Source organism: Eschrichtius robustus, chromosome 6, assembly GCF_028021215.1.
Source record: "Eschrichtius robustus isolate mEscRob2 chromosome 6, mEscRob2.pri, whole genome shotgun sequence".
Taxonomy (NCBI): Eukaryota; Metazoa; Chordata; class Mammalia; order Artiodactyla; family Eschrichtiidae; genus Eschrichtius; species Eschrichtius robustus.
The window spans coordinates 75095022-75122829 of record NC_090829.1 but is presented as its reverse complement, the minus strand read 5'-3'; the positions used below and the strand labels follow the sequence as shown (position 1 = coordinate 75122829).

Sequence of the window (27808 nt, the reverse complement as noted above, 5' to 3'; positions counted from 1 at the left end):
GAAATGTAAATTAGGGAATCTTTTATATAAATATGATTTTGATATCAAGTGAAGAGATAAGAGAGCCAAGATCCAAAACAAATGTGTGAGAAGGAAAAAGGGAGGTTGTGATAGCAAAAAAGTCTGAGTAGAAAAACAAGAATTAAGAAAATTCAATGTCATAGAAAATAAGCACATGAAATGTCCACTTTTTCTCTCTCTACATATATAAATTCAGTCCATCATTAAAGCCTAATTCAGGTTTCCATATTTCCCATGAAGACTTCTAAAGTCTCTGACAATATGGACTATATCTTTTATTTAATCTGGATTCTCTTATATTTTGAGAATCTGACAAGGGATTAATCTCCAAAATACACGAACAGCTCATGCAGCTCAATATCAAAAAAATAACCCAATCAATAAATGGGGGGAAGATCTAAATAGACATTCTCCAAAGAAGACATACAGATGGCCAAAAAGCACATGAAAAGATGCTCAACATCACAAATTATTAGAGAAATGCAAATCAAAACTACAATGAGGTATCACCTCACACCAGTCAGAATGGCCATCATCAAAAAATCTACACACAATAAATGCTGGAGAGGGTGTGGAGAAAAGGGAACCCTCCTGCACTGTTGGTGGGAATGTAAATTGATACAGCCACTATGGAGAACAGTATGGAGGTTCCTTAAAAAACGAAAAATAGAACTACCATACGACCCAGCAATCCCACTACCGGGTATATACCCTGAGAAAACCATAATTCAAAAAGAGTCATGTACCACAATGTTCACTGCAGCTCTATTTACAATAGCCAGGACATGGAAGCACCTAAATGTCCATTGACAGAGGAATGGATAAAGAAGATGTGGTATATATATATACAATAGAATATTACTCAGCCATTAAATGGAACAAAATAGTGCCATTTGCAGAGACATGGATAGACCCAGAGACTGTCATACAGAGTGAAGTGAGTCAGAAAGAGAAAAACAAACATCGTATAATATTCCTTATATGTGGAATCTAGAAGAATGGTACAGATGAACTTATCGGCAAAGCAGAAATAGAGTCACAGATGTAGAGAACAAACTTATGGTTACCAAGGAGGGGAAGGGGGGAATGGGACGAACTGGGAGATTGGGATTGACATATATACACCACTAAGTATAAAATAGATAACTAATGAGAACCTACTGTTTAGCACAGGGACCTCTACTCAATGATCTGTGGTGACCTAAACGGGAAGGAAATCTAAAAAACAGTGGAGATATGTATACCTGTAACTGATTCACTTTATTGTACAGCAGAAACTAACACAACATTGTAAAGCAACTATACTCCAATAAAAATTTAAAAAAAAAGAATATGAGAAGTATCCCATAAATATCCATTGACTAAAACCCACAAAAATTACAATAGTCTTCATTTTCATGAACGTTTGGAAAAGAAGTAAATGGAGGAATAAAGAATATTAAGAGTACGGAAGAAATGCTATGAAATCAGACTAATGATGGCCCATTCCGAGCTTTGTATTTTGTCTTTAATAAAAATACCAAGGCTCATTTTATAGGTAAATGTAGAAGTTCCTTCTATGATGCTACTGTCACATTGTTTTCCTTCAAAATACCTGCCATATTATAATCACATAGTTATTTGTGTGATAAATTATTTAATATTTATTTGAGTTCTCCATGAAGACAGGGATTTTCTATTGAGTTACTGCAGAATCCCTTGCGTCTAGGACATACTGAGTATTCAGTCAACATGAGTTACATGATGAATACATGGGCAAGAACTTTAACAATTCATTAATATATGGGGAATTTGTGTTCCATGAATCTAAGGTTACATGTGTATAAAAGTGTTTACAAAAAATATCTAAGGATAAGCTTTTCTTACAGAATTTTGAGATAAAAAATTATTCCTTGAAGGAAAGAAATTAAGGTAGTTTATTTTTAATGCTATTTTAGTAAAGTAATATTTACATACAATAAAATTTTAAGTGTATAGTTTATGAAGTTGGGTAATTACAAGTAATCATGTAACCATATCATAATCAAGATATAAAACAGTACCCTCACACTTAAAAGTTTCCCTGTGCCCCCTTGCAGTCAATTTCCTTCCCCCACCTGACTCTAACCCCAGGAAATGACTGATCTGTCACTATAGTTTAGCCTTCTCTACAATTTCAAATAAACAGAATCATAGTACATAGTGTTTTGTGTTTGTGTTCTTTTGCTTAGCATGATGTTTTGAGATGTATCCACACTGTCTTGCGCATTAACATTTATTCCTTTTTTATTGCTGAACAGAATTCCATAGTATGAAGATAAGGTATTTATAAACTGTCAAAATCAGACAAAAGATCAAAACTACCCATTAGCAGAAGATAACTGCTATATATGCAGCAACAACAAAAATTTTTTAAGTTCACAGAAGTACTAAATGGTTTAGTATTATTAGTCAAGTTAAAAGTTCTACAAAACATAACATACCCTCAGTTTTAGGAAATTGTGAACCTAAAATAGAAAAGTTACAGTATTGACATTGACAAGGTTATATATTCCAGTAGAAGAATCCCTTACGAACTTTTACTTGGCAGATATTTTAAGCTGACTTTCTCTAAACAAAAGAAAATTCATTCTTAGAGACAACCATTCCCCTCCAGGCACAGCCATTTGCTCTCTCAGTAAATACTAGTAATGTAAATGAGTATGCTATCTTTCCCACTTAGTAATTCACTTCATAGGTAAGAAAATGTACATTTGTATTGAAATAAAATCTCACTAATTCATATAAACTGTGGAAAGGAAGAGAAAACGTAACAGAAAGTCTAACTGTGGTCAGGACTTTTTTTTAAGGTATAAAATTTCTAAGTATATGCAGCAATTCAAGGACAAGTAAGGTAATTTGTTTAATGAATAGAAAAGGATGGTGTAAGTTGCTTATATGTAAAAAGCTGGAAGACCGCAGTGCAGAGACTCACTGGGGGGAGCCTGGACAGCTCCTGGCACACGGGAACTGGGGCCTGCAGGGCTGCGGGCAGCATCCTCCCTCTGGAGAACAGCAACCGTGGTGGAGCTGGCAGCCTCCACCTGCTCTGGAGTCAGAGGTGGCACCCCAGCAGCTGCTGTCCCAGAACCCGGAGGCCTGGGCGCCACCGTGGTCCTTGATAAAGGTAGTGTTGGACAGGTTTCTCCACTACAAAATCAACCATTTTTCTCTTTGCATACCCTGTTCCTTAAAAGTAATTAGTAAGTGTAGCTCATACTCCTAGGGAGGGCAATTAAGCTCTACTTCCTGGAGAATGGACCTTGTAATTAGAATAACAACATAGTGACAGTGCTTCTTACACTCCCCCACCCTACAGAAGAGAGTGGCCCAGTATTTCCTGGATCCCAAACTAGCAAAAGACAGCCCAAATAGGCTCATTCCTCCCTGGAAGGAATGGAAGTCCTGCTGACAACACCAGGTGAGCCCAGCAGCACCAGCAGGTGGTATCAATTAGGACCCCTGATAACAGTAAGTGGTGAAGGGAAGTGCTCTCTTTTCTCACAGGACTGACACTCCCCTCCCCTCACCCAGGGACACTAAGTAGTTGGCTGGTAGTAGCCAGGGCAATTCTGCCAAAGAAATACCTGTCCCACAAAGTGTTCTTTATCCCCACATACTTGAGACTCCCCATCTACATGCAAGACACCTGGCCGCTAGGCACCACCAGCTAGGACATGTCCCCTCTGCCCCACCTTAAACTGCCCAGCCCAGGAAGAGATTCCCCTCCCCTACTGACAGATACCAGGTGGCCAGGAGACAGTGGGAAGGGGGACCCTGATACATCAGTGGCTCAGCCAGTGAAACTTTTCCTATTTTGGGCCACAGCATCCCCTACTTAGAGACACAAAGAAGCCTGTTTTGGGAAGCTCCATCCACACACTCCAAAAACAACAGCAGGGAAAAGTGGTGGCAAGAGTGTTACCAAATAAACCAAACAGATTCACAGTAAAAAAAAAAAAAAAAAAAAAAAAGGACTTTTTTTTAAGGTATAAAATTTCTAAGTATATGCAGCAATTCAAGGACAAGTAAGGTAATTTGTTTAATGAATAGAAAAGGATGGTGTAAGTTACTTATATGTAAAAAGAAATTTTCTAAACTGCTAGAAAATGATCTGCTTCACAAGTACCACAGTCGATTCTGTTGAGACATTAATCTGTATTCAGGTTGAGAGAAAAGTTCTTAAGAAACAGCAAATTTCAAACCATACCTTTTCCAAAATCATTCAAACTTCGAATAAAAGGATCTTACCACTCAGCACATTCTCTTTCAATTTTCACTATTTTTAAACAACTCAAAAGACTACCACATGTGGTAACTTAAAATTTTTACTGGAGCAAGTTCTGTAATAAAGTTTTAGAGAATAGCTGCTGGTGATAGCAGAATTGAAAAGTTAAGGGGTGAAGACAGTTGTGGTTAACCAGAATACAGATACTTGAGATAATTTAAGAAATGAATGTCCTGAATTTTTGTATTAAAATACATATCACTTTCATAATCAGAGAAACGAAAGGGGTTAAAAAACAGCAGGGTGGAACATTAAATTCCTTGGTGGAATTCCTTACTAAACATAAGAAGTTAAAGAAAAACCATTTGTGAAACTATTTTAAGTAATGTTTTATACAGCCAATTCAAAAATTACTCATTGAGATGTAATTAAAAATTCAGTTAAGATTTGAAAAGTAGTTAATTTATGGTGGGTAAATAATTGTAACTCTAATTAAAAATATCAACTAGGGGAGATAGGTATCCACCCAAGAGAAATGAAAACCTGTGTCCATACACACTTACAGGCAATGTTCACAGCAACATATTCACAATACCCAAAAAAGTGGAAAAAACCAAAATGTCCTCCATCAACTGGTGAATGGGTAAACAAAATATCCATACGATGAAATATTATTCACTAATAAAAAGAGATGAAGTACTGAGACATGCTACAACATGAACCTCAGAAGTATTATGGCTAAATGCCAGCCCACATACTACTGTATGATTCCATTTACAGGCATACCTCGGAGTTACTGGGGATTTGGTTCCAGACCACTGCAACAAAGCAAATATCACAATAAAGTGAGTCACATGAATTTTTGGTTTCCCACTACATATAAAAATTTATATTTACGCTATACTGTAGTCTATTAAGTGTGTCACAGCATTATGCCTAAAAAAACAGCGTACATACCTTAATCTAAAAATACTTTATTGCTAAAAAAATGCTACCCATCATCTCAGCCTTCAGCGAGTTGTGATCTTTTTGCAATAGTACCATCATAGATCACTGATCACCATAACAAATATAATAATGAAAGAGTTTGAAATATTGCGAGAATTACCAAAATGTGACACAGAGACACAAAGTGAGCAAATGTTGTTGGAACAACGGCACCAACAGACTTGCTCAGTGCAGGGTTGCCAAAAATCTTCAATTTGTAAAAAGACGCAGTATCTGTGAAGCACAATAAAGTGAAGTACAATAAAACAAGGTATGCCTGTATATGAAATATGCCAGAAAGGCAAATTTATAAAATATCTACAGCAAGTAGATTAGTGGTTGCCTGGGGCATATCACAGGGTATGACTGTGAATGGACTTGAGATTTCTTATTAGAGTGATAGAAATGTTCTAAAATTAATTATTGTGATGATTGTTCAACTCTATAATATAATTTTCTAAAATTCACTGAATTGTACACTTAAAACAAATGAATTTTATAGTATAAAATTATGTCAATAACCTGTTAAAAACTACAGACACACACTATCCCGTTAAAAACTGTACACACACACACACACATACAGGTAAAGTCAAGAACCTGTAAAAAAATTTTATATTTGAGAATGTGGAAATTTAGGTATTCTTCATGAATGACAATAATTTTTATTTAATTGCTGAATTTTTTATATAAGCCCCAAAGTACTATATTAAAAAAACCCAAAATATTCAAATAAAATGCTCTCTCAAGCTCATTCACAGAAATATTAGTACGAATAAAGGAAAAGGGTTTCTTTTTTTTTAACTGAAGTATGGTTGATTTACATATTGTGTTCATTTCAGGTGTAGAGCAAAGTGATTCAGTCATAAATATATATATATTTCAGATTATTTTCCATTATAGGTTATTACAAGATGCTGAATATACTTCCGTGATAATACAGTAAATCCTTGTTGCTTATCTATTTTACGTATAGTAGTTAGTCAATCCCATACTCCTAATTTATCCCTCCCCACTTCCTATCCCCTTTGGTAACTGTAAGTTTGTTTTCTTTGTCTCTTGAGTCTGTTTCTGTTTTGAACACAGATTCATTTGTAAGGAAAAGAGTTTCCGACTCAGGATTAGCCATCAACCTACCTTGTCACTTAGAGGTGGTCGATTCATAGGACTAATTCCTTTTCGAATTCCAGTTGCTTTCCTAGCTGCAAGGCCAGTGATAACTCCATAAGGACGTCTCTTTCCAGGCATCACTCTTCCTCTATGGCTCAGACTATTCTTCCCAAAACCTGTAGGAGAGGAGGAAAAAAAAAATCAGTCTAAGACTGCAAGTGAGTGGCACACAGTTCACAGGATATTCTATTTCTTAAGTAGGGTGGAGGATATGAGAGTTTTTTTCATTTATTATTATTCATATAATATTTCTTATGTTATTATTATATTACTATTTATATACACTTCTTTAAAATTACATAAAATATTTCATTTTTAAAGAGACAATAAGCTGCATTGGAAAGGGTTCTGCTGCTGTAATGGACTGCAAAGGACTAGAGGATTCTCACATTTCCCCCCAGCTATCCTCTCTTTGGCATTACTTTCTCAACAAACAGAACAGTCTCAACTTTCCCTGTGCAGCATGGTAGCCACTAACCACATGTGGTTATTGAGTACTTGAAATATGACTAGTCTGAATTGAGATGTAACAAAAGAATGTATAATATTTCATTAATAATTTTATATTAATCATATGTTAGAATGATATTTTAGGTGTACTGGATTAAGTAAAATATATTATTAATATGTGGCTCACACTTTATTTGTTGGATGGCACTGATCCAGAGTGGACTCACTATCTCATCTCCTATTTCCTTACGATGTTGCAATCTGGCTTCTTTGTTTTCAGTCTTATTATATTCAAACTGCTTTTGCTAAAGTCTGCAGTAAACTCCAATGGATATATATTTTAATCTCTGAGGCATATGACATTACTGACTTTGCTTTTCCATTATGTATCTTACCTATTTAAATACTTATTTTCTAATTATGAAAAAGTAAACGTGCTCAGTACAGAAATCTTAAAAACATATAAAGTACAAATAAGAATATAAAAGCCACCACCATTAGCCCACCACTTAGAGACAACAACTACTAACATTTTATATTTTTGTAGTCTTTTACTTGTATACATACATTTCAAATTAACACTTGTAGTTTCAACTGTTTTTAAGCAACTCAAAAGACTATAGCATGAGGTAATTCACAATTTTGTAGTACCATGTGCCCAGAAAATGGACTGAGTCAATCTTCCAGCAACCATATTTCACTACTCCATATACTACTTTGTAGTCTACATTAACACTGTATTGTGAATATTAATCCTATGTCTTTAATATTCATACTAATCATTTTAGTTACTTCTAATGTTACACTATTATAAATAACATTGCAATAACACTACAGATAACATTTTTATACACATCCATGATATTTCCTCAATATATAAATTTCCAAAGATCAAAATGCTGTATCAAAGAGTAAAGCAAATTCTAGAGGATTTTGATCCATATTGTAAAAAATCCCCTCCAGAACGACTATATTTACTTATATTGCCAGGAACATAAGGGTGCCACTTTTTCCGTATCATTGACAATTTTGAATATTATTCTTTTTAATCTTTATCACTTAGCGTTTGAGATAAAAAAACAACAACTTGTATTTGGTAGTTTACTAGTAATAATGAACACTTTCCACGGGTTTTTTGACTATTTGTATTCTTCCATTCACAAACTATCATGTTCATAAATCAGTTTTCTAGGGTCAAGTTCTAGTTTCCTTTGATGCTTTGATAGAAGAATTACTTTAAATTTATAATTAATTTATCAAGAATTGATATTTTACAATATTCAGGAACACGTTACGTCTTTCCAATTATTCAAGTCTTCTTTTGTCACTAAATTGGCTCCGTAAAGTTTCAAGCTTTTCCTCCCATGGGTCCTGCACATTTCTGATTAAGCTTATTACTAAGTATTTTATACATTTGTTGTCAATCACAAAAAAAGATCCCTTATCTATTAATAATCTTCATATTGTCATTCCTGGGATTACAGAAAGCTACTGAGGTTTTAATTAATACCTTTTAATCAGCCATTCCACTGAGTTCACTTACTAGTTCTAATAGTCTTTCAAATTATTTTCTTGGGATTTCTGAGTGATAATCATATTACCCACAAATGATACTATCTTTTTCCTTCCAATAATTATACCTCAAATTCTTTTACTTCTTAATGCAATGGCCAGAAATTCCAGAGAACTATGCTAAGTAACAATTGTGATATTGGGCATGCTTATCTTAATTCTAATTTGGGGGGGAATGTCTTTAGAATAGAATCCTGTATAATACTATACACCTGCAATGTGGTAACAGGTCTACCAACCTGTTTCATAGTCAAACTAAACAAAGTTAAAATAGTTTATTGTAGGATTTCTCAGGACTGTGTGTGATGAATCTCTTAAGCCATAATCATGTATATGTCACTGTCGAATTTATCTAATTCCATAATGCTTTTCTGTGGTGCACCTACTTTGAAACCAGAATTCAACTAGACAGTTAGAAAAACCTGTTATGTTATGATGGTTGAACCATTTACCAATTTATTGCCTTTCAGCTCCCAATTCACTCTTTACTGTCCCGCTTCTGTTACTGGAATATTTCTCTTACCAGCTGGCACGATGTTAAGCTTTGTCAGCAGAGGGCACTGGAGGGACTCTAGAAAAAGAAGGAGCTTTTCTTCCAAGTTCCAGTGTGCACCTCAAGGCTTGTTCCTGTGGCACAGGACACCCAGTGGCACTCACTATCCCTCCCCTGAAAGCTGAGACTATGGTGAGGCAAGAGAGGCGCCTAGGCCATAAAATCTGAGAATGAGTGACACCTTAAATTTTAGGCCCTCGGTATCTATCTAGATCTAGTCCTAGGCATCACTCTAATTCTGGCCCTGCTCATCCTCCAGTGAATTAAAGCTGCATCACCCCTATAGATCACTTCCCAGTGAATTCCACCAGCACGGCAACTCAGTGTGGTAGGGAGTTCTTGTAGATTTGTTCCCTTTTTGGGTGCTCTGCCTCAGTACTAAAGGTGCTCATTTTATTACTTTTATAATCAGCGAAAAAGCAATAAAGATACAATTTTTTAAAATATTAGGATCAAATTATTGCTGCTCTATGTGTGATTCCCTTCTAGAACTGCAACCAAACGAAGATTAAGCATGTTGGGGAAACCTGTATATTCAAATTAAATCTACAACTACTTGCTATTTTTATTTGTACTAAATAATGAAGCAGCTACCACTGTGCTAGGCACTGTTCTGAGTACCTTAATTTAAATGAGCACTTGATGAAATTGATGCTAACATCTCAATTTTGCAAGTGAGCAAAGTGAGGCAAAGAACAGTGACTACCCAGAGGGCACAGTTAGAAAATGGCAGAGCCATGATCTAAGTGCAAGTTTGTGTGGCTCGAAAAATTGAACATTTTCCAAACTGTTATATATAAAAATTAAAGAATAATAAAAGGCAGAATATAATCTATGGTACATTTCCAAAGAGAAAAACACAGTTATGACAGAAAAAGCAGGCTCTGAGCTAGGTATTACAAAACAGGCAAGATGTGAATAGGGAGAGAGGCATAAAGTGACAAGTACAAAGACATGGGCAACCACAGTGATTTGAGAGACAGTCTAGAGAAAAGGATAAGAAGTGAATGGAAAACTACAACGAGGTATCACCTCACACCAGTCAGAATGGCTATCATCAAAAAAATCTACAAACAATAAATGCTGGAGAGGGTGTGGAGAAAAGGGACCCCTCTTGCACTGTTGGTGGGAATGTAAATTGATAGAGCCACTATGGAGAACAGTATGGACGTTCCTTAAAAAACTAAAAATAGAACTACCATATGACCCAGCAATCCCACTACTGGGCATATACTCTGAAAAAACCATAATTCAAAAAGAGTCATGTACCACAATGTTCATTGCAGCTCTATTTACAATAGCCAGGACATGGAAGCAACCTAAGTGTCCATCAACAGATGAATGGATAAAGAAGATATGGCACATGTATACAATGGAATATTACTCAGCCATAAAAAGAAACGAAACTGAGTTATTTGTAGTGAGGTGGATGGACCTAGAGTCTGTCATACAGAGTGAAGTAAGTCAGAAAGAGAAAAACAAATACTGTATGCTAACACATATATATGGACTCTAAAAAAAAAATGGTCATGAAGAACCTAGGGGCAGGATGGGAATGACACAGACCTACTAGAGAATGGACTTGAGGTCACGGGGAGGGGGAAGGTTAAGCTGGGACAAAGTGAGAGAGTGGCATGGACATATATACACTACCAAATGTAAAACCGATAGCTAGTGGGAAGCAGCCGCATAGCACAGGGAGATCAGCTCGGTGCTTTGTGACCACGTAAAGGGGTGGGATAGGGAGGGTGGGAGGGAGGGAGATGCAAGAGGGAAGAGATATGGGGATATATGTATATGCATAGCTGATTCACTTTGTTATAAAGCAGAAACTAACACACCATTGTAAACCAATTATACGCCAATAAAGATGAAAAAAAAAAAAAGACTATACTTGAAAGGGAACTGGGGGGGGGGTCACCGAATTCATGATCAGATTATATCAGTCTAGAAGCAGTATCTTATACTGAATGGAAAAAAGAGAGAGAAGGCAGTGAAACCATTTCAGATGCTATGGCAACACTCAAACACAACATGATAAGGGACTGGGAAAGGAACAAAGAAATTTGAACGTATTCCAAAAGAATGAATGAATTAGTAGAACAAAGAGAAAGTTTAAAGAGAGGAGGAATCCATTATTATACCAAAGTTTGAGGCGTAGATGAGAAAGACTCATGAGAAAATCTCATTAGCAAGAATAAAAGGGGAGGGAGAGGGAAGGATTGGGAGTTTGGGATTAGCAGATACAAACTAGTATATACATATAGGATGGATAAACAACAAGGTCCTACTGTATAGCACAGGGAACTATATTCAATATCTTATAATAAACCATAATGGAAAGAATATGAAAAAGAATTTATACATCTATAACTGAGTCACTTTGCTGTACAGAAGCAATTAACACAACATTGTAAATCAACTATACTTCAATAAAATTAAAAAAAAAAAACAAGAATAAAAGGAGACAAGTATGGGATAGAATTCTATTCCTGGGTGCCTTCTATTTCTGACTGTTATAGTCATTGTTCCCATACTCATCACCCGTTCTACCATCTTTCTTTCTTTCTTTCCAGTGGCTTCTTATCCTCTACCTTCTAACAAGCCTAGATCATCCCTTCCTCCTTCCTCCTTTTCTATCTTTGAACAAACTTCACTAGCTCTATCTCAGTTTTAGCAATGGTTGTATTTTTCACCTTGTCATTGTCATGTTTCTTGCAATAGTCTTTTCTTGGTTTTCATCCATATAGCCCCTTTAGAAAGTTCTCGTCTTTCTAGAGTACCTTCATTCTCATTACTTCAACTACTACCTCTATGAAGGTCCTTTCACATTTTCAGCTCCACTAGAGCAGCAGTTTAACACTACTAGCCATGTATCAGAAGGACATATGGAGCTTAAAAAAAAAAAAACAAAAAAACCCAGGCCCTACTTCTGCAGATTCTGGTTCAGTAGCAATGGAGTGCAGCCAGAGCATCAGTCTAATTTATAAAGCTCCACAGATGCAACCAATGTTGAGAACAACTAAAACTAGACACAGGAATTTTCATCTTTCCTTTGAATCGTTAGCCCAATCCCTTCATGAATTTCTTTCACACACACATCAAGCTGCCTAAATAATTTCTGTAGTCTGATCACTTACACGAAGATTTGAGGGATTTTCTGGGAAATATCATATCACAGAGTGTATGCAATCATATTACTGGCTCCTTTCAAAGCAGCATACAACTATTTCTCTGTCTCTTCTACCTCAAAAAGAAATAGCATTCTCAAACTTTTTGGTCTCAGGACCTCTTTATACTCTTAAAAATTAATGAGGACCCCAAAGAGTTTGTGTTTCTGGTATTTCTGATATATAGGGTTTATGTTTACTGCTATTTACCACACTACAAATGAAAACTAAGACATTTAAAAACTATTTGTTATTTTATTAAAACAACAATAAACTCACAACATGTAGGGCAAATAACATTTTTAATGAAAAATAACTACTGTATTCCTAAACAAACAAAAATATCTAATAGGAAGAGTAGCATTGATTTGCATTTTTGCAAATCTCTTTAGTGTGTGGCTTAATAAGAGATAGCTAGATTCTCATTTCTGCTTCTGCTTCCACTCTGTTTTATTTATCACATGTCGTGTAGACTTTGGAAAGTCCACTGTACATTCATGAGAGAATAAGACTGAAAACACAATGTCTTAGTATTATTATAAAAATAGTTTTGACCATGTGAACCCCTTGAGTCTTGGGGATTCCCCAGGATCTCTGGACAGCACTTTGAGAACTGCTGTTGTATAGTATTCCATCCCTGAAAGACATTTAGGTTGTTTGTACAAGTATGTATTGAATGACTAAATTATATTTCAGGTACAGAATTAGGAAGACTTTATTCACTTATTTGTTCAGCCGTCAAAAATAAATTATTGAGGGACTCCTCTGGTGGTCCAGCAGTTAAAACTCTACACTCCCAATGCAGGGGGCCTGGGTTCGACTCCTGGTCAGGGAAACTAGATCTCGCATGCCACAACTACAAGCCCGCATGCCACGACTAAAGATCGTGGCAAAGAAGATCCCGCGTGCCGCAACTAAGAACCGGAGCAGCCAAATAAATAAATAAATAATTTTTTAAAATAAATAAATAAATAATTGAGTATTTGTTAAGGGCTCTCTGTGCTACTTATTCCCTTACCTCAAGCTAACATCTTCACTGACATTATAACGTGGAAATCTGAACTTTTCCAAACCAATTAGAGCTTAAGAAAATCCCATACCTCTCTGAACATTCAGTGACAGCAGCAGCTCTTCTATTTTAGGCCCTGACAGATGTAAGTGGAGAACATACAAGCGCAATTTCAATCTCAGAAGATCCTAAGCTGCCGCTGGGTATCATTTAGCTCAAGGCTCAGATTATAACCCCTGTAAAAGGAAAGCTTTCCTGATCCTTCATGAATCAGATCCTATTTCACCTTATCCATTAAATCACCACCAATTTTCTTAGGACAAAATCCCTATCTAAAATCCTGTAGTACAATCAGAATTTCTCTTATGGTATTTCTCAACTCTATGTTTTCTACCTTATCTCTGTTACTAGAAATTCCTTGAAGTAAAAGAGTGCACCTTTACATACCCTGACAACCTGGTCAGTTCAGAGCATTTATCAGGTATTTAACAAACGATTAGCATAAATAAATATATTTCTGGCTTCTGTGAACTCTAAAATTATTCTAAAACAAATCATATATAAAATATGGTATGTTGAGTAACATTTATAAGAAACCTTTAAATATAAATCACTGGAATTAAATATTAATTTTCTATAGCTAAATACCTATTACAAGATTTACTTACTTGGGTTCAGCTATCCAAGAAATTACTAGGGAAGAATAAATTCTTCTGCAGGGTCTAATCTTAGTTACAGGCATATGTTGAGGATATGCTGGCATATTAGCTGTTAAACATAGGATTAATTATGTTCAACCTATCGGAGATTATTTTCTACGTTTTTTAACATATAGGATAAAAATCAACTTAGGAATTAGTTTATCAAACATTTTTTCACATATGTAAAAAAGATCTAGAGTTTTAAAAATCTGAACAAATGTTTATTCTAAAATGCTGATGTAACTGCTAAAAAAGGTAATGAGTCACATATAATTAATAGTATTCAGTTACTGCCTTAAGTCCATTTTGGAACAAAATGTTGTAAATAAATAAGCTTCTAGATTACCAAAAATAACTGTATATGTAGAGTTCCAAGATCATTAGACCATATCTAAAGCATTCAATTCTGTGTTACCTCTGGAGGATTTAACAAATCCTAAAGGTCCTGGATGATAAGATAAATAATATAGAAGTCATTTTCTATGCAGAATAGTAGTCTCCACATATTTATAAAAGGTTTTCATATAGAAACCTGTTTCCTATAACTCTATAGAATTAACAGGAAGGCATGATTTAATTCAAATTAAGAGAATTTTCTAGTGAACAGTGCTGTCTCCAGTAATGGAATAAGTTATGTTGTGAGGTGGTATGCTCTTTCACTGAATATATTTAAGCTGGAGTTACATAGTCATCCATCAGACAAACCTCTAACTGTGAAGGAGATTAAGACTTCATGATATGTAAGATCCTTTATAAATCTATAGTCCTAAACATAATAAAGACTTTATATACTGAGGTTACTTTAAAATGACTTAATGTCTTTAAGAAATAGTGTTATCACCTATTTAAGGAAACCTGAACTTTTACCAGATTGTAAGATTAAACAAAACCCTGAGAGAAGGAAAAATACAAATCACAAAGGGTACTGATATACTTCCTCCACGCTTTAGGTATGTATCAAAGGTAGTATACTATGAACCCACAAATAACGGGTCTTTATTAAAGCTTACTTGCAAAACTTACCAGAATTCTGTTGAATTCCCCATCTTACTCTCATCCTGAATTGCCGGGCACCACTTTGCTGGAGTCTTCTATTTAGTCTTGGGATATTCTGTTTCTTTCCTTCCTTTCGATTCAATTTGATGATATCATCTGTGATAGACGAAATGTGATGATTACCTTCATTTTAACTTAATGACTCAATTACTCAGTCTCATTTTCTAGTTGATAGATTTCCTACGTCCCTAACTTCTTTTCTACTTTGAAAGCACTTTGATAAGAGGATAATAATGATATGAACATAAAAGCTCAAATCAGCCAATATATTTGGAGCAATGAACAATGGTTTTGTAGGAAAAGTTCAAGTCAATAGCCCAAAGCAGAGCTACCAACTAATGAAGATTTCTGTTATTCACAGTATTTCTTTCCCTAATAAATATAAATAAGCAAAAACCTGTTTACAAAAATTACTCATACTTACTTTCCATAATCACATAAGTCTCCAGTTTTTAAAGATGACCACCTTTCAATAAAACCATTGGCAGTCAAAAAATAAATCATTCAAAGACTAAATTTCTAAGTTCACCTCAATTCAGCAAATATTTATTGAGTATATACTATATGCAATGAATATATGTGGTAGGCTGTGCTGTAACAGAAACAAACAAAAGTAAAATATGATCCCTATTCTCAGTAAGTTTAAAATTAATGATGGAAACAGACATGTAAATAGTAAACAAAAAATTAAACAAGTACCATAATAAAGGTATAGTACAAAAAGAAAATACTGTTGGTTCTTTGCTCATTTAGCAAAGCAATTCAGTGTTACCTTATTTTTCTTTCTACACTGTTCTCTCTCTCTCTCTCTTTTTTTTGGCCGTGCTGCGTGGCACGCAGGACTGTAGGATCTTAGTTCCCCGATGACCAGGGATCGAACCCGTGCCCTCTGCAGTGGAAGCGTGGAGTCCTAACCACTGGACCACCAGGGAATTCCCTCTACACTGTTCTCTCTAAGTCTCATCATTTCCCCAAACACTTCCAGACCATCCCAAGGTAATTCACAAACATCACATTGCTCTAATACCACAACAGAACAATGTGAAGATCAGAAAACTAAATGTACTCCAGATCCCTATTTACATCTGTTTAAAGGAGATTACTAGAAGACAAAAAATACTCATTTAAGAATATCCAAACACTTTCTCCAAAGTTCCAACTCCAATATTAATTTTGCTGATTGAAAATACAGTAAATAAACCAAATAAATTGAACGTCAACAACTTCTTAATAAAATTAACAAAAACTAACCTCAGCTGTTTTTTTTCCAAACTACTCTAAATACAAATAATCTAACAACTATATCAATATAACTAGTCTTTTCTGAAGTCAAAGAAGGAAATATAGATTACAGGATCCTTTCTTATATATTACTACTCTACCTCGCTAACCTCTAATCTTTTTAAAAATTTATTTATTTATTTATTTATTTATTTGTCTGCAGTGAGTCTTTGTGGCTGCTTGCGGGCTTTCTCTAGTTGCTGCAAGTGGGGGCTACTCTTCGTTGCAGTGCACCAATCTCGAATCTCTAAGACTCTAAACTACATTTAAAATATTCATAGAAAATAATTCAAATCCCTTCAAAGTAGTTTGTTACCTTGAGATCCATCCCTCAGCTACAAAAAAGTTCATCAAAGTTAGACACTCAAAAACATTTTTTTACAAAATACAAAGATTTCACAAATATCAGAGCCATGAACATGTTAAATTCTCAGTAAGCAGAAAGGGAATAGTTAGACACCACTTTTGAAATACTACTTTCCTCTAACAGGGTGCTACTTATTCTTCACCAGAAGTCTGAGATCTCAAAGCCATTAGAGTACGCCCCAAAAATGAACTTGGTCTGGGGAACCACAAAATAAAAAAAGGCAGAGTATAATTTTGACTAACCAGGCTGATTTAAAAACAGAGCGTTATAGAGTATAAACATAACTAAAAATTAAACGTAGCAAAGCATATCAAACATAAAATTATGTTTTCTATTTAAACATTTTATTATCTAAATCCTCAGTTAAATGGAGCTACCATGACAGAGAGGATTCTTGCAATCTAAAAGAAGATAATGGCTTTCTCCTAATCGAGGAGAAGACAGGGTATCAGAAATTTAAGAAAAAATCCATTATGAACTACTTTTATAAAAAACTAGGGGTATACATGTGATAACAATAACAGTAATAGTAGTAACTGAGTACTAATAGGATTGTTCTGAAAACATGTATTCATTCAATTCTCACAATAATTCTATGAAATAACTATTATAATACCCATTTTCAAACTAAGATACTGAGGGACTTCCCTGGTGGTCCAGCGGTTAAGACTGCATTCCCAATGCAGGGAACCCAGGCTCCATCCTTGGTCAGGGAACTAGATCCTTCACGCCGCAACTAAGAGCCCGCATGCCGCAACTAAAAGATTCCCGCATGCTGCAACTAAAGATCTGGCACACAGCAACGAAGACCCCACGTGCCGCAACTAAGACCTGGCACAGCCAAAGAAAGAAAGTTTTTTTTAAAAAAATTAAGAAATTGAGCCACAATGAGGCCAGCTATTGGTAACCTTGGTAGATAATTCCATATGAATATTCACATAAACTTGATAGAACCACAATTAAAAACAAAACAAAAAATTAGATTCTAAAACCTATGCACACTGGATAAAATGGGATATTCACAAAGCATAATAATTGCCTAAAATACCTATCTCTTCATCACATCTCTGTAAAATTCTCACTAAAACAAAACAAGGCATCTAAAAAAAATAAGGGCACCTGACAGAATGCTGTATGGTTCGTAAGGGAGAAGAGAGACCAATCTCTCTTTTAGCTATCCACTGCACTTCATTTCTATCTTCAAAGAGAATTATCCCTCAGTTTTCTTCATTTGAACATCCTAATCACTGAACAAAATACATACAAAAAACTTAGAAACTTAAGAAATGTAATGCTTACGACACTACATGGTTAACACTTCCTACATCTAGAGCTTGGTGCTCTAGAACCAGACTGAAATCCTGACTCCATCACTTACTTGCGGTATGACTGTGGGCAAGTTATTTAATTTCTCTATGCCTCAGGTTTTGTAAAATGGGAATAACAACAACGGCTTATACAGTATGTGCGTGTATATATGTAAATATGGTGCTTACTGTGTACCAGGTACTGTTCTGAGCAGTTTACATATGCCTATTGACTTATTTAATACTTACAGCAACCGTCTGAGGTAGTGTCTCACCTTTTTACAGATGAGGTACTGAGAAGCAATTTGCCCAAGATCAAATGGCTCATAAGTGGCAGAAGCAGGATTGGAACTGAGACAGTCTGGGATTCGGGATTCCATGCATGCTCTTTATCATTAGGAGTAAGTACCTCATAGGATTATTATCGGGATAATTTAACACATATAAAATGCTTAGTCCAGTGCTTGGCGAGTAGTAAGCACTCAATAAACATTCGTTATTATATTTTTTCTTGGCTTTAATTCAAAAGACTTCTCATTTCTTTAGAGGTCACTACTGACTAGCAGTAAGGCAAGACTTGAGGCCAAACCTATGATTTCTGATGATCTGCTTAATTCACATCTTGGGTTCTAACTTAAGACAAACACAGAAACCAAGAGTTCTTGACTTTTGACTACGAACTTTGCAGAAAAACCACAACAAAAAAGAAAAATATCGTCCTCGGAAAAGTTACACCTCTGTATCCCCTAGTCGGGTACTTTTCAAATATCCGAAAAATTGTAGGCCTCAGGCAGAGCTAACCACATTTAATACCAAAACCTGAATCCCGACAAAAACGTTATTACTTTTAAACCAACCAAGCCAAACACAGAGACTAGTGCCTCAGTGGTGTTAGGTCTGAATTTTTAATTGAATCGCCAATCTCCCTGCTTTTTACCTAATCGTCACCAAACCACCCCACTCTCTTAGATCCTATGCTTTACTTGGCTTCCCATCAACCCACGTAAACCCTCCTTCGGTTTTCGCTTCGTTTTTTTCTAATCGCTAGCTTGAAGGACTGGATGAGGAGAATGTGCTTTTCTAGGCACCGCCTAATACACCACCATCCCACAAAGTCCTTCCTATCTTTTCTTTCTGTCAAGCGCCCCGGCCCCGCGGTGGCCCGGCCGTCTAGGGCCCGTCAGAAATGGCCAACTCTCGGGGCGTCTTGACGCTTCTGTGCGGCGCCAGGCGCAGGCCCGGGCGCATAAAACGCCCAACCAGCCCTTCTCGGGAACCACGGATTTAACCGAACCCGCTGGGCTCTCGAAGAGCTTCCTCAGAAAGGACGGCTCCGTCCGACCCTTGCCCTCGCCCCCCGATAACGCCCACCGCGCACAAGCCTGAGGTGAAACCCGCGGAGTTTTCTTCACAAAGAGCCGGGGTCACCCGCGAGTGGCGGCTCCCCTTTGGGGGGGGGGCGGAAACAGGTTCGGCACTCCTCTGCCTTCCCAACCTCCCGGCCCGAAGCGCCCCCCGTCCCCTCAGACACAGCCCCGCCGAGGGGACGCCCGAGGCCCCCGGGCTCGATCCTGACGCCAGAAAGCGCTCCGCCGTCCCCACCGGCCCCCGCTTGGTTCCGCCCACCCGTAAGAAAACTCCATCGACAACTGCGGCCAACCACCCCTTCCCCCACAAACCGCGGTACTTGGTTCCACCCACACCTCCTCCCACCCCAACTCGGTGCGACTCGGCTCCTCACCCAAAGACATATCAATTTTGTCCAGGTTTTCATTGCTGCGGGCTTTCGGCGGCGGCGGCGGCGGGGTCGCGGTGGCTCCCATTAACCGGGTACCAAACCGGTTCATAGCTGGAGACGTCGCGCTGGAACACTCAGCGAAGAAGGCCAGGGGCTGAGGCCTGCCGCCTCCCACTCACGCACGCAGACTAGCCGCACAGACGGAGCGCGCACGCGTGCTGGCTGCGCCCTCTCCCACCCGCGGCGGAGGGCTGGGGGAGGAACCAAGAGACGAGCGGCCGGCGAGAGTGGCCCCGGGCCCCGGACTCGCCCCTAGCGCCTCTTACCGGACCGGAGGAAACATTGCACCCGCTGCTCTGGCCGCTCTCGAGGGCCGCTGGTTTAGCAGTTAGCCTTTCCGGCCAAATTATGCTGGACCCTGAACACCTCAGAATCACATGCCTTAAATGAGATCATGTTCCTCCGTGCCCTTCGAGTCGCTCCTGCTACAGAAAGGCCCCCTAAGCTTTGGTACACACGAACCTTTCACACCCCCACTGCAGAACAGCCCCAGAGGCTGCGAGCGTGGACTGCAGAACTGCGCCCCAGCTCCCCTCTCCACGGCCAGCACGCGGAGCGACACGTTCGGACGCAAAGCAGAGGCTGCACTGATACTACTTGCGTCAGCATACTAATAAAAGTAAATGCTAACGTTTCGCGTATCTGTACCACTTCTCAGCCGGCGCTCTCAAAACATTTTGCACGGTACCTTATTAAGACATCACCTTCCCTCGGGAGAGCGGTAAGTACCTCTACTTATTTGGCTGCATTTTTCTCTAATTCACTTGCGTTGGGAATTGATAGGGGGATTCATTTTCTTTCTAATCATCCCTATGGGAAAACTTATTAATATTTGATGAATTCCTGCATAGTAACTTTTTTTTCTGTTAACAAAACCTGATATTCTCTCTTTCTTACCTCCTTCTGCTCCAGATAACTGCGCTTGTGTGGAAGCATTTAGGTTATATCATCCTCATAGCAGCTTAAACTAAGACATTTGCATCTAAGAAAAAAATTAGGGGCAGGTATTCTGTTCATTTAGAAATCTCTGCCCCCCTCTGCACTTCCTAAAAGTTCTCTTTGCATAGAAACGAACAAGTGACCTGAAGTATCTCAAACCCACAATAGCTTATCTATACTTTATTTTTTTCCCCAAGACAAAAATACAACCATGTGAGACGAGTGAATCAGCTGAAGAGGCACCTATAAAGGGATGCAAGAAACTTAAATGGTGGAGGAAGGTTTGGACTCAAAAAGACCCATGAACAATATTCAGCATGTCAAGGAGAGTATCGTGTATGCTCTTAGCACAATGTGCTTGATTTTATTACTATTCCACTCTGCAGCTGCCACCCCTTTCCCAACTGCTAAGAACTAGGGAACTCAATTGTAGAGAAGTACAAGAGAGACCTAGGTTTTATTGAGTGGTTTCACTCACTTCAGTCATTCACCTTGTGAACTTGGGAGAGTGTCTGGGCCTCATAATCATCTTCAAAACAAGAAGTAGTTATACTAAATATATGTTATACTTAATTATTTCTAAGATTCCTTACAGTTCTAAAATCTTCTAAGCACAAGGCACTTTTCTACATACTATCCTTCTCTCACTAGAAATAACTTCTGCAATCTCTACTTATTTGTAGGAGCAAACTACAGGGAGGATCATTGGATTCAGTTCTTAATTTTATGGAAGAAAATTAATGCATTTAGAGTTCGGATACATTTTGTACTTCAGGCAGTATAGGACAGATAATAAAAATCCCAAATGTGCAAAATCCTTCCCACATCAATTTATAAAGATTCCCTTTTATCCTGGTCTTCTCCCCAAAACTGAAGCCCCATACCAAATCTCCTTAGCTCTAGAGGGAACATGCGCCAAGGTTTCATGAAGCAATCCTAGCTGTTGTATTTCAGACTTTCAGATTTCTCCAAGGGCTGAGGGTCTCAGAGTCTCAGAGCACCCTGATTCCAAAGGGAAAAACAAGAAAACAAGAGGCATTGGAGTTAAGGATAGGTCAGCCACACACAAAACAATACAAAGCAAAAGAGCAACCTGAGACACACAGCAACAGTGAAGAGGGAGAAAAGCCAAGAAATCAGAACTGGGGCTTGTCCAAGAAGTTGACCAGTCAGCTACAGGGCTGGAGTTAAAAGGTCAACCCTGCAATTTTCTGGGGCACGAGAGGCAGCTATTCATTTAATCCTATATTCATTGAGCACCAGGCATTGTAATAGGCCCTGGGGATAAAATGGTGAGCAAGATGGATGCCGTCCCTATCTTCACATAGCTTGCAAAGCAAAAAACGTTTTCTGAGCATGTACTGTGAATAAGGCACTGTGCTGGACACTGAGTGGACAGCCTTTGTCTTCAATTCAGCAGCTTCATCTAAGTCAAAATAAACATAGAATTCAAGCAGCTGCCCTTTCTGGAGGCTTGATTTCATACAATGTAGATCAGACAACATCTAGGATTGCCAGATAAAATACAGGACCAGTTAAATATGAATTTCAGATAAACAATGAACAATTGTTTAGTATAAGTTTTGTCCCAGGTTTCAGAAAAACAGGAATTTTTTTTTTTTTTGCCACAGAATATCTCATGTAATATTTAGGATGTATTTATACTAAACAATTATTCATTGTTTATCTGAAAGTAAAATTTAACTGGGAGTCTAATATTTTTATTTGCTAAATCTGGCAACCTTAACAACATCATACTTTTCTATTAACATGTTCCAGCTCTCTTTTCACAGTGTGCATAGAGATCTATATTCTCTTCAAAGGTAAGCACAACTCATATATTTAACCCTTAACTTTATTAGTTTGATATATCTTTTAGGTCCCCCCTTTTTTCAGCTTTATTGAGATATAATTGACAGACAATAAAAGACACATACTTAAAGTGTGCAGTTTATACAGGTGTGAAATATATACCTGTGAAAATACCGCCATAATCAGAATAATAAATATTATCATCCCCAAAAGTTTTCCTGTGCTCCTGTGTAATTCCTCCCCCCAACCTCAACCTAAGTAAGCAACCACTGATGTTTTCTGTCACTATAGATTAATTTGCATTTTTTAGAATTTTATATAAATGGAATCATATAGTATATACTCTTTTTTGTATCTGGATTGTTTCACTCAGCATAATTGTTTCAAATCTGTATGCCTTTTATTATTTTTCTTGCCTTATTACACTGACTGGGGACTCCAGTACCATGTTAAACAGGAATGGTGAAAGTGGACATCTTTGACTAGTTCCCAGCCCCAGGGGGAAAGCATTCAGTCTTTCACCATTAAGTATAATGTTAGATTTTTTTGTTGATGCCCTTCATCAGGTTGAGGAAGTTCCCTTCTACTGGTTTGCTGAGAGTTTTAGTTATGAGTGAATGTTGAATTTTATCTAATGCTTTTTCTGCATCTGAGATGACCAAATGGTTTTTCTTTTTAAATTTATTAATATGGTAAATTATATTGGCTGGTTTTCAAATGTTGAACCACCCTTGCATTTCTAGGATAAACCTACTTGGTCATGGTATATTATCCTTTTTATATATTATTGGATTTGGTTTGCTAATATTTTGTCAAGGATATTGTTTCTATTTTCATGAGTGATATTGATGTGTGATTTCCTTTTCTTGTAATGTCTGTGCCTGATTTTGGTATCAGCTCTTTTGCTTTTCAGAAGAGTATTTTTAGAATTCATATGTTGATGTAATTTGTATTACACTGGAATAATAAGGGAGCTAGGTATAATTTGTATTATATGTGGTTATAGTATATATTAGGTATGACTATTATTATTATACCTAACTCCCTTAAGCTACTTGTATGTACAGTACAGTTTTTCTTCTCTTTTCTGCTCAATTCTTCTCATTACCCCCTTTGCCACTGTTTTCTGCTGTGGTAGCTTTTCTTGCCACCTTGCTACAGCTTCCTCTTTCTCTTTTATGTTGCCCTTTTCTTTTGTTTTAAGTGTTTATAGCTGTTCTAGTCTTCTGCCTTTTAATCTCAGGATTCATTCATTCATGTATTCAAACAGAGTTTGAGTCCCTACTCTGGGCAAGACACTGTGCTACACAGTACAGTGTTACAGCCAAGGACATGACACACAGGATAGCAGGCATAGCTGGAGGCATTACTAGTCTCCAGGTCCCTGGCCCTCAGTTTTCTCTGACTAGCAGGTAACCTGCTTGGATAGACAGGGGAACTTGAAGGGGAATTCTTCCTGGGCTCAGAGGTTGGACCTCTAGCCCACTCCTTATTAGGCCTTGTCTTCTCTGGGCAGGGCAGGGGTCCTGTCAACCAAAGGTTCTAGGTCAATTCACTGAATGACTAATTGTGGGATTTTCTGAAGCTACACAAATTTACATAAATCACACAATTTCCCCCTAGTTATGTAAAGATTGTTTCTTTTAAAAAATATATCTTCGGACTTCGCTGGTGGCGTAGTGGTTAAGAATCCACCTGCCAATGCAGGGGACACGGGTTCGAGCCCTGGTCCAGGAAGATCCCATATGCTGCAGAGCAACTAAGCCCGTGTGCTACAACTACTGAGCCTGCGCTCTAGAACCCGTGAGCCACAACTACTGAGCCCACATGCCACAACTACTGCAGCCCGCGCACCTACAGCCTGTGCTCCGCAACAAGAGAAACCACCACAAAGAGAAGCCCGTGCACCACAGTGAAAAGTAGACCCTGCTCGCCGCAACTAGAGAAAACCTGCGTGCAGCAATGAAGACCCATCGCAACCAAAAATAAATAAATAAAATAAATTACTAAAAATATATATATATCTTCAGTTTCCTCAACTTGCAATAGATAGATTGGTAGTCTAGGAAGGCTCTGAAGAGCCAGGATTCTAGGCTCCTCATGCTGTTGGACAATCTGAAAGTAAGTTGCATACATCATGACTCTATAGAATATACCTCTAAGTATATTCTTTTATATAACAAAGGTAAAATGATCAAATTCAGGAATTTAACATTGATGCAGTTCTATTCTCTGATGTATAGTCCATATTCAAATTTTGCCAACTATCCTAATAAATAATTATCCTTTGTAACAATTTTTTTTTCCAATCTAGGATCCAGTCCAGTTTCATATGTTGCATTTCTTTGTTCTGCCTCTTTTGTCTCCTTTCATCATAAAAAGTTTGTCAGCCTTTCTTAGTCTTTTATGATATTTACATTTTTGAAGATTGAAGGCATTGGTGCATAGCTTATCCTTCAATTTGGTTTTGTCTTATTGTCAGCCTATGATTAGATTTGAGTTATTCACTTTTGTCAAGGATACTACCTAAGTGATGTTGGCTCATTCTCAGTACTTAACATCAGAAGGCACATGATGTCATTTTGTCTTATTGGTGATCTTTAGTCACTTGGTTAAGGTGATGTCTGCCAGATTTCTTCATTGTAAAGATACTTTTCCCCCCATATATAATGTATAAGTAATCTTTGGGGAGATGGTTCGAGACTGTGTAAATATTCTGTTTCGGAACAAATTTCACTGACGGCTTTAGCGTCCATTGATGATTCTTGCCTGAATCAATTATTATGATGGTGGCTACAAAACAGTGATTTTCTAACACTATCATTCCTCTACATTCATAAGCTGACATTCTACTGTGAAAAGAGCTTTACCTCCCCGCCCCCTTTCTTCCTTCCTTTTTCTATTTATTTATTTATTTGCATACTTATTTATATATACATATACGTTTCCGTAGAAATTCACAGACTCATTTCATGTTCAAATATTCTCTTCTGAAAAGCAAAGGGGTGCAGAGTGTAAGGGTCATGCTTACCTTTGAAAAGAATGTAGATATGTAGACATATCATGAATTAACTCATTTTGATGCTCAAATTGCTTTTGACTTGGCAAGTGGGCGACATCCCTTAGCGTTAAAATTTTTAATATTTTAAAAAATGCTGCTAAGAATAATTTTAGTGAATATAATAAAAAGAAAATATTCATGACTATAATTGATATTTGTTGAATATATTCAAGAAGACTATTTCTTAAAACCAAACTTTTGGCAAATAAGTGTCATGAGCTTTAAAAATCTGTTATTTGAATAAATGATTATTGAGTGAAATTTGCTTTCTGCCAGTGGTACTCTAGGACCAACTACCATTTGTATAAAAATTGCATCCTGGTAAATCTTGAAAACAAACAGATTAATCAAGATCAATAAAGTTCTTTAGATTTTTTGACTTTTAAAATATTAATTCAGCAAGCAGTTGCTAAGTAAGGCCATTACGTTTATGTGACACTATTGAACCCTGATGCTAGATAGTCTTGCATTTTTGACCTTTTGCATTTGGATCCCAGATGCACAAAATTGGGTTAATCACAATCCTTGGTTCATGATATATTCTCATCATTTTCCAAGCATGACCCATTTTCATTTGTTAGTTATTTTAAATAACTGATTATAATTAGTTATGGTTTCATAACTAATTTTTTATAACTTTTAATATATATTTATTTATTTATTTTGGCTGCTCTGGGTCTTAGTTGTGGCATGCATGCGGGATCTAGTTCCCCGACCAGGGATCGAACCCAGGCCCCTTGCATTGGTAGCGTGGAGTCTTACCCACTGGACCACCAGGGAAGTCCCCTAGTTATTTTTAAAATTGTGCACCTACAAACCCATCACTCAAAACAAAAGCTAGAACAGACAATAACCCTATGACCTGGCAATTCTGCTTCTAGGTATGTACCCAAGAGAAACCCTTGCTTATGTACAAGACGTGACACGTAAAAGAATATTCATAGCAGCGCTGTTTACAATAGCAAAAACCTGGAAACAACCCAAATGCTCATCAGTGGAAAGCAACATGAATAAACTGGTGTATTCACACAATGAACTATTATATAGCAGTCAAAATCAATGAATTATAGTGATACACAATATAAATAAATTTTGGGACTTCCCTGGTGGCGCAGTGGTTAAAAATCCGCCTGCCAATGCAGGGACATGGGTTTGATCCCTGGTCTGGGAAGATCCCACATGCCACGGAGCAAATAAGCCCGTGTGCCACAACTACTGAGCCTGCACTCTACAGCCCGTGCACCGCAACTGTTGAGCCTACATGCTGCAACTACTGAAGCCTGCGCACCTAGAGCCCGTGCTCTGCAACAAGAGAAGCCACCGCAATGAGAAGCCTGTGCACTGCAATGAAGAGTAGCTCCTGCTCAATGCAACTAGAGAAAGCCCATGCACAGCAATGAAGACCCAACGCCGCCAAAAATAAAAAAATAAAAATAAATAAATAAATAAAAATAAATCTTTTTGTAATATTAAGCAAAAAAAAAAGGCCTCAAAGAATAAATACAGCTTAATAGCGTTTTTTATAAAGTTAGAACACAAAAATTTTTAAAATAATTTTTAGGAATATGGATAGATGCAAAGAAACTATATTAAAAGAGAAGCAGTGGAATTATAAACAAGGGATTTAAGATATGGCTACCTGGGGTGAGGGAAAGCAGAGGGATGGGATGGGGGAGTGGGCACATGGCTAGTGTAGGTTACTGTCATGCTTATTAACTGACTGCTTTAAAGAAAATAAGTGTAGGGAATTCCCTAGTGGTCCAGTGGTTGGGACTCCTTGCTTTCACTGCTGAGGGCCCAGGTTCAATCCCTGGTCGGGGAAGTAAGACCCCACAAGCCACACAGCGTGGCCAAAAAAATAAAAATGAAAAACAAAGTGTAAACCCAGTCTTGGACATATGAGGAAATTCCTGTTTTCTAGAACTTTTACTACAATTTTAATTCTAGAATTTCCTGATAAAAGCTGACTGACTTTCATGTAAATATATGTTAAAATCATGTGGCATTAATTTGGGATTATACTATATGCCAAAAAATGAAGTTCATACATTTGTAGAAACAGAAGGTACTGAAATCCCAATAACTAACACTGCCCCTTTCTTAAAAAGTATAACCCTTTGGTAGGAAAATATGAGAAAGTTTGAATAAGAATATTTTTTATATAAATGGAAATTGGAAATCATAATTTGCATTAAAAGGCTCTTTCACTTTTAATTCACAAAAAAAGTTTTCTCAAGTTTGAAAATTTCTGAAAGTCATGTATTATTTTTAACAGAGTAACTAGCTTTTATGGAGTTAACCTAGATCT

At 37.2% G+C, this 27808-nt stretch overlaps 1 protein-coding gene across 1 annotated transcript in view; it reads right to left on the bottom strand.

Moving 5' to 3' along the window:
- The window catches only part of FYTTD1 (forty-two-three domain containing 1), a 35010-nt gene extending 15130 nt beyond the window's left edge, over window positions 1-19880 (bottom strand). Inside the window, exons 1-3 of the mRNA XM_068546553.1 lie at window positions 19632-19880; window positions 14903-15031; window positions 6392-6540 (exon numbers count right to left, since the gene is read on the bottom strand). Coding sequence (XP_068402654.1) covers window positions 6392-6540; window positions 14903-15031; window positions 19632-19737 — 384 coding nt within the window. The 5' untranslated portion in view covers window positions 19738-19880. The remainder of the gene's footprint in view (window positions 1-6391; window positions 6541-14902; window positions 15032-19631) is intronic.
- Window positions 19881-27808: the final 7928 nt, after the last annotated feature.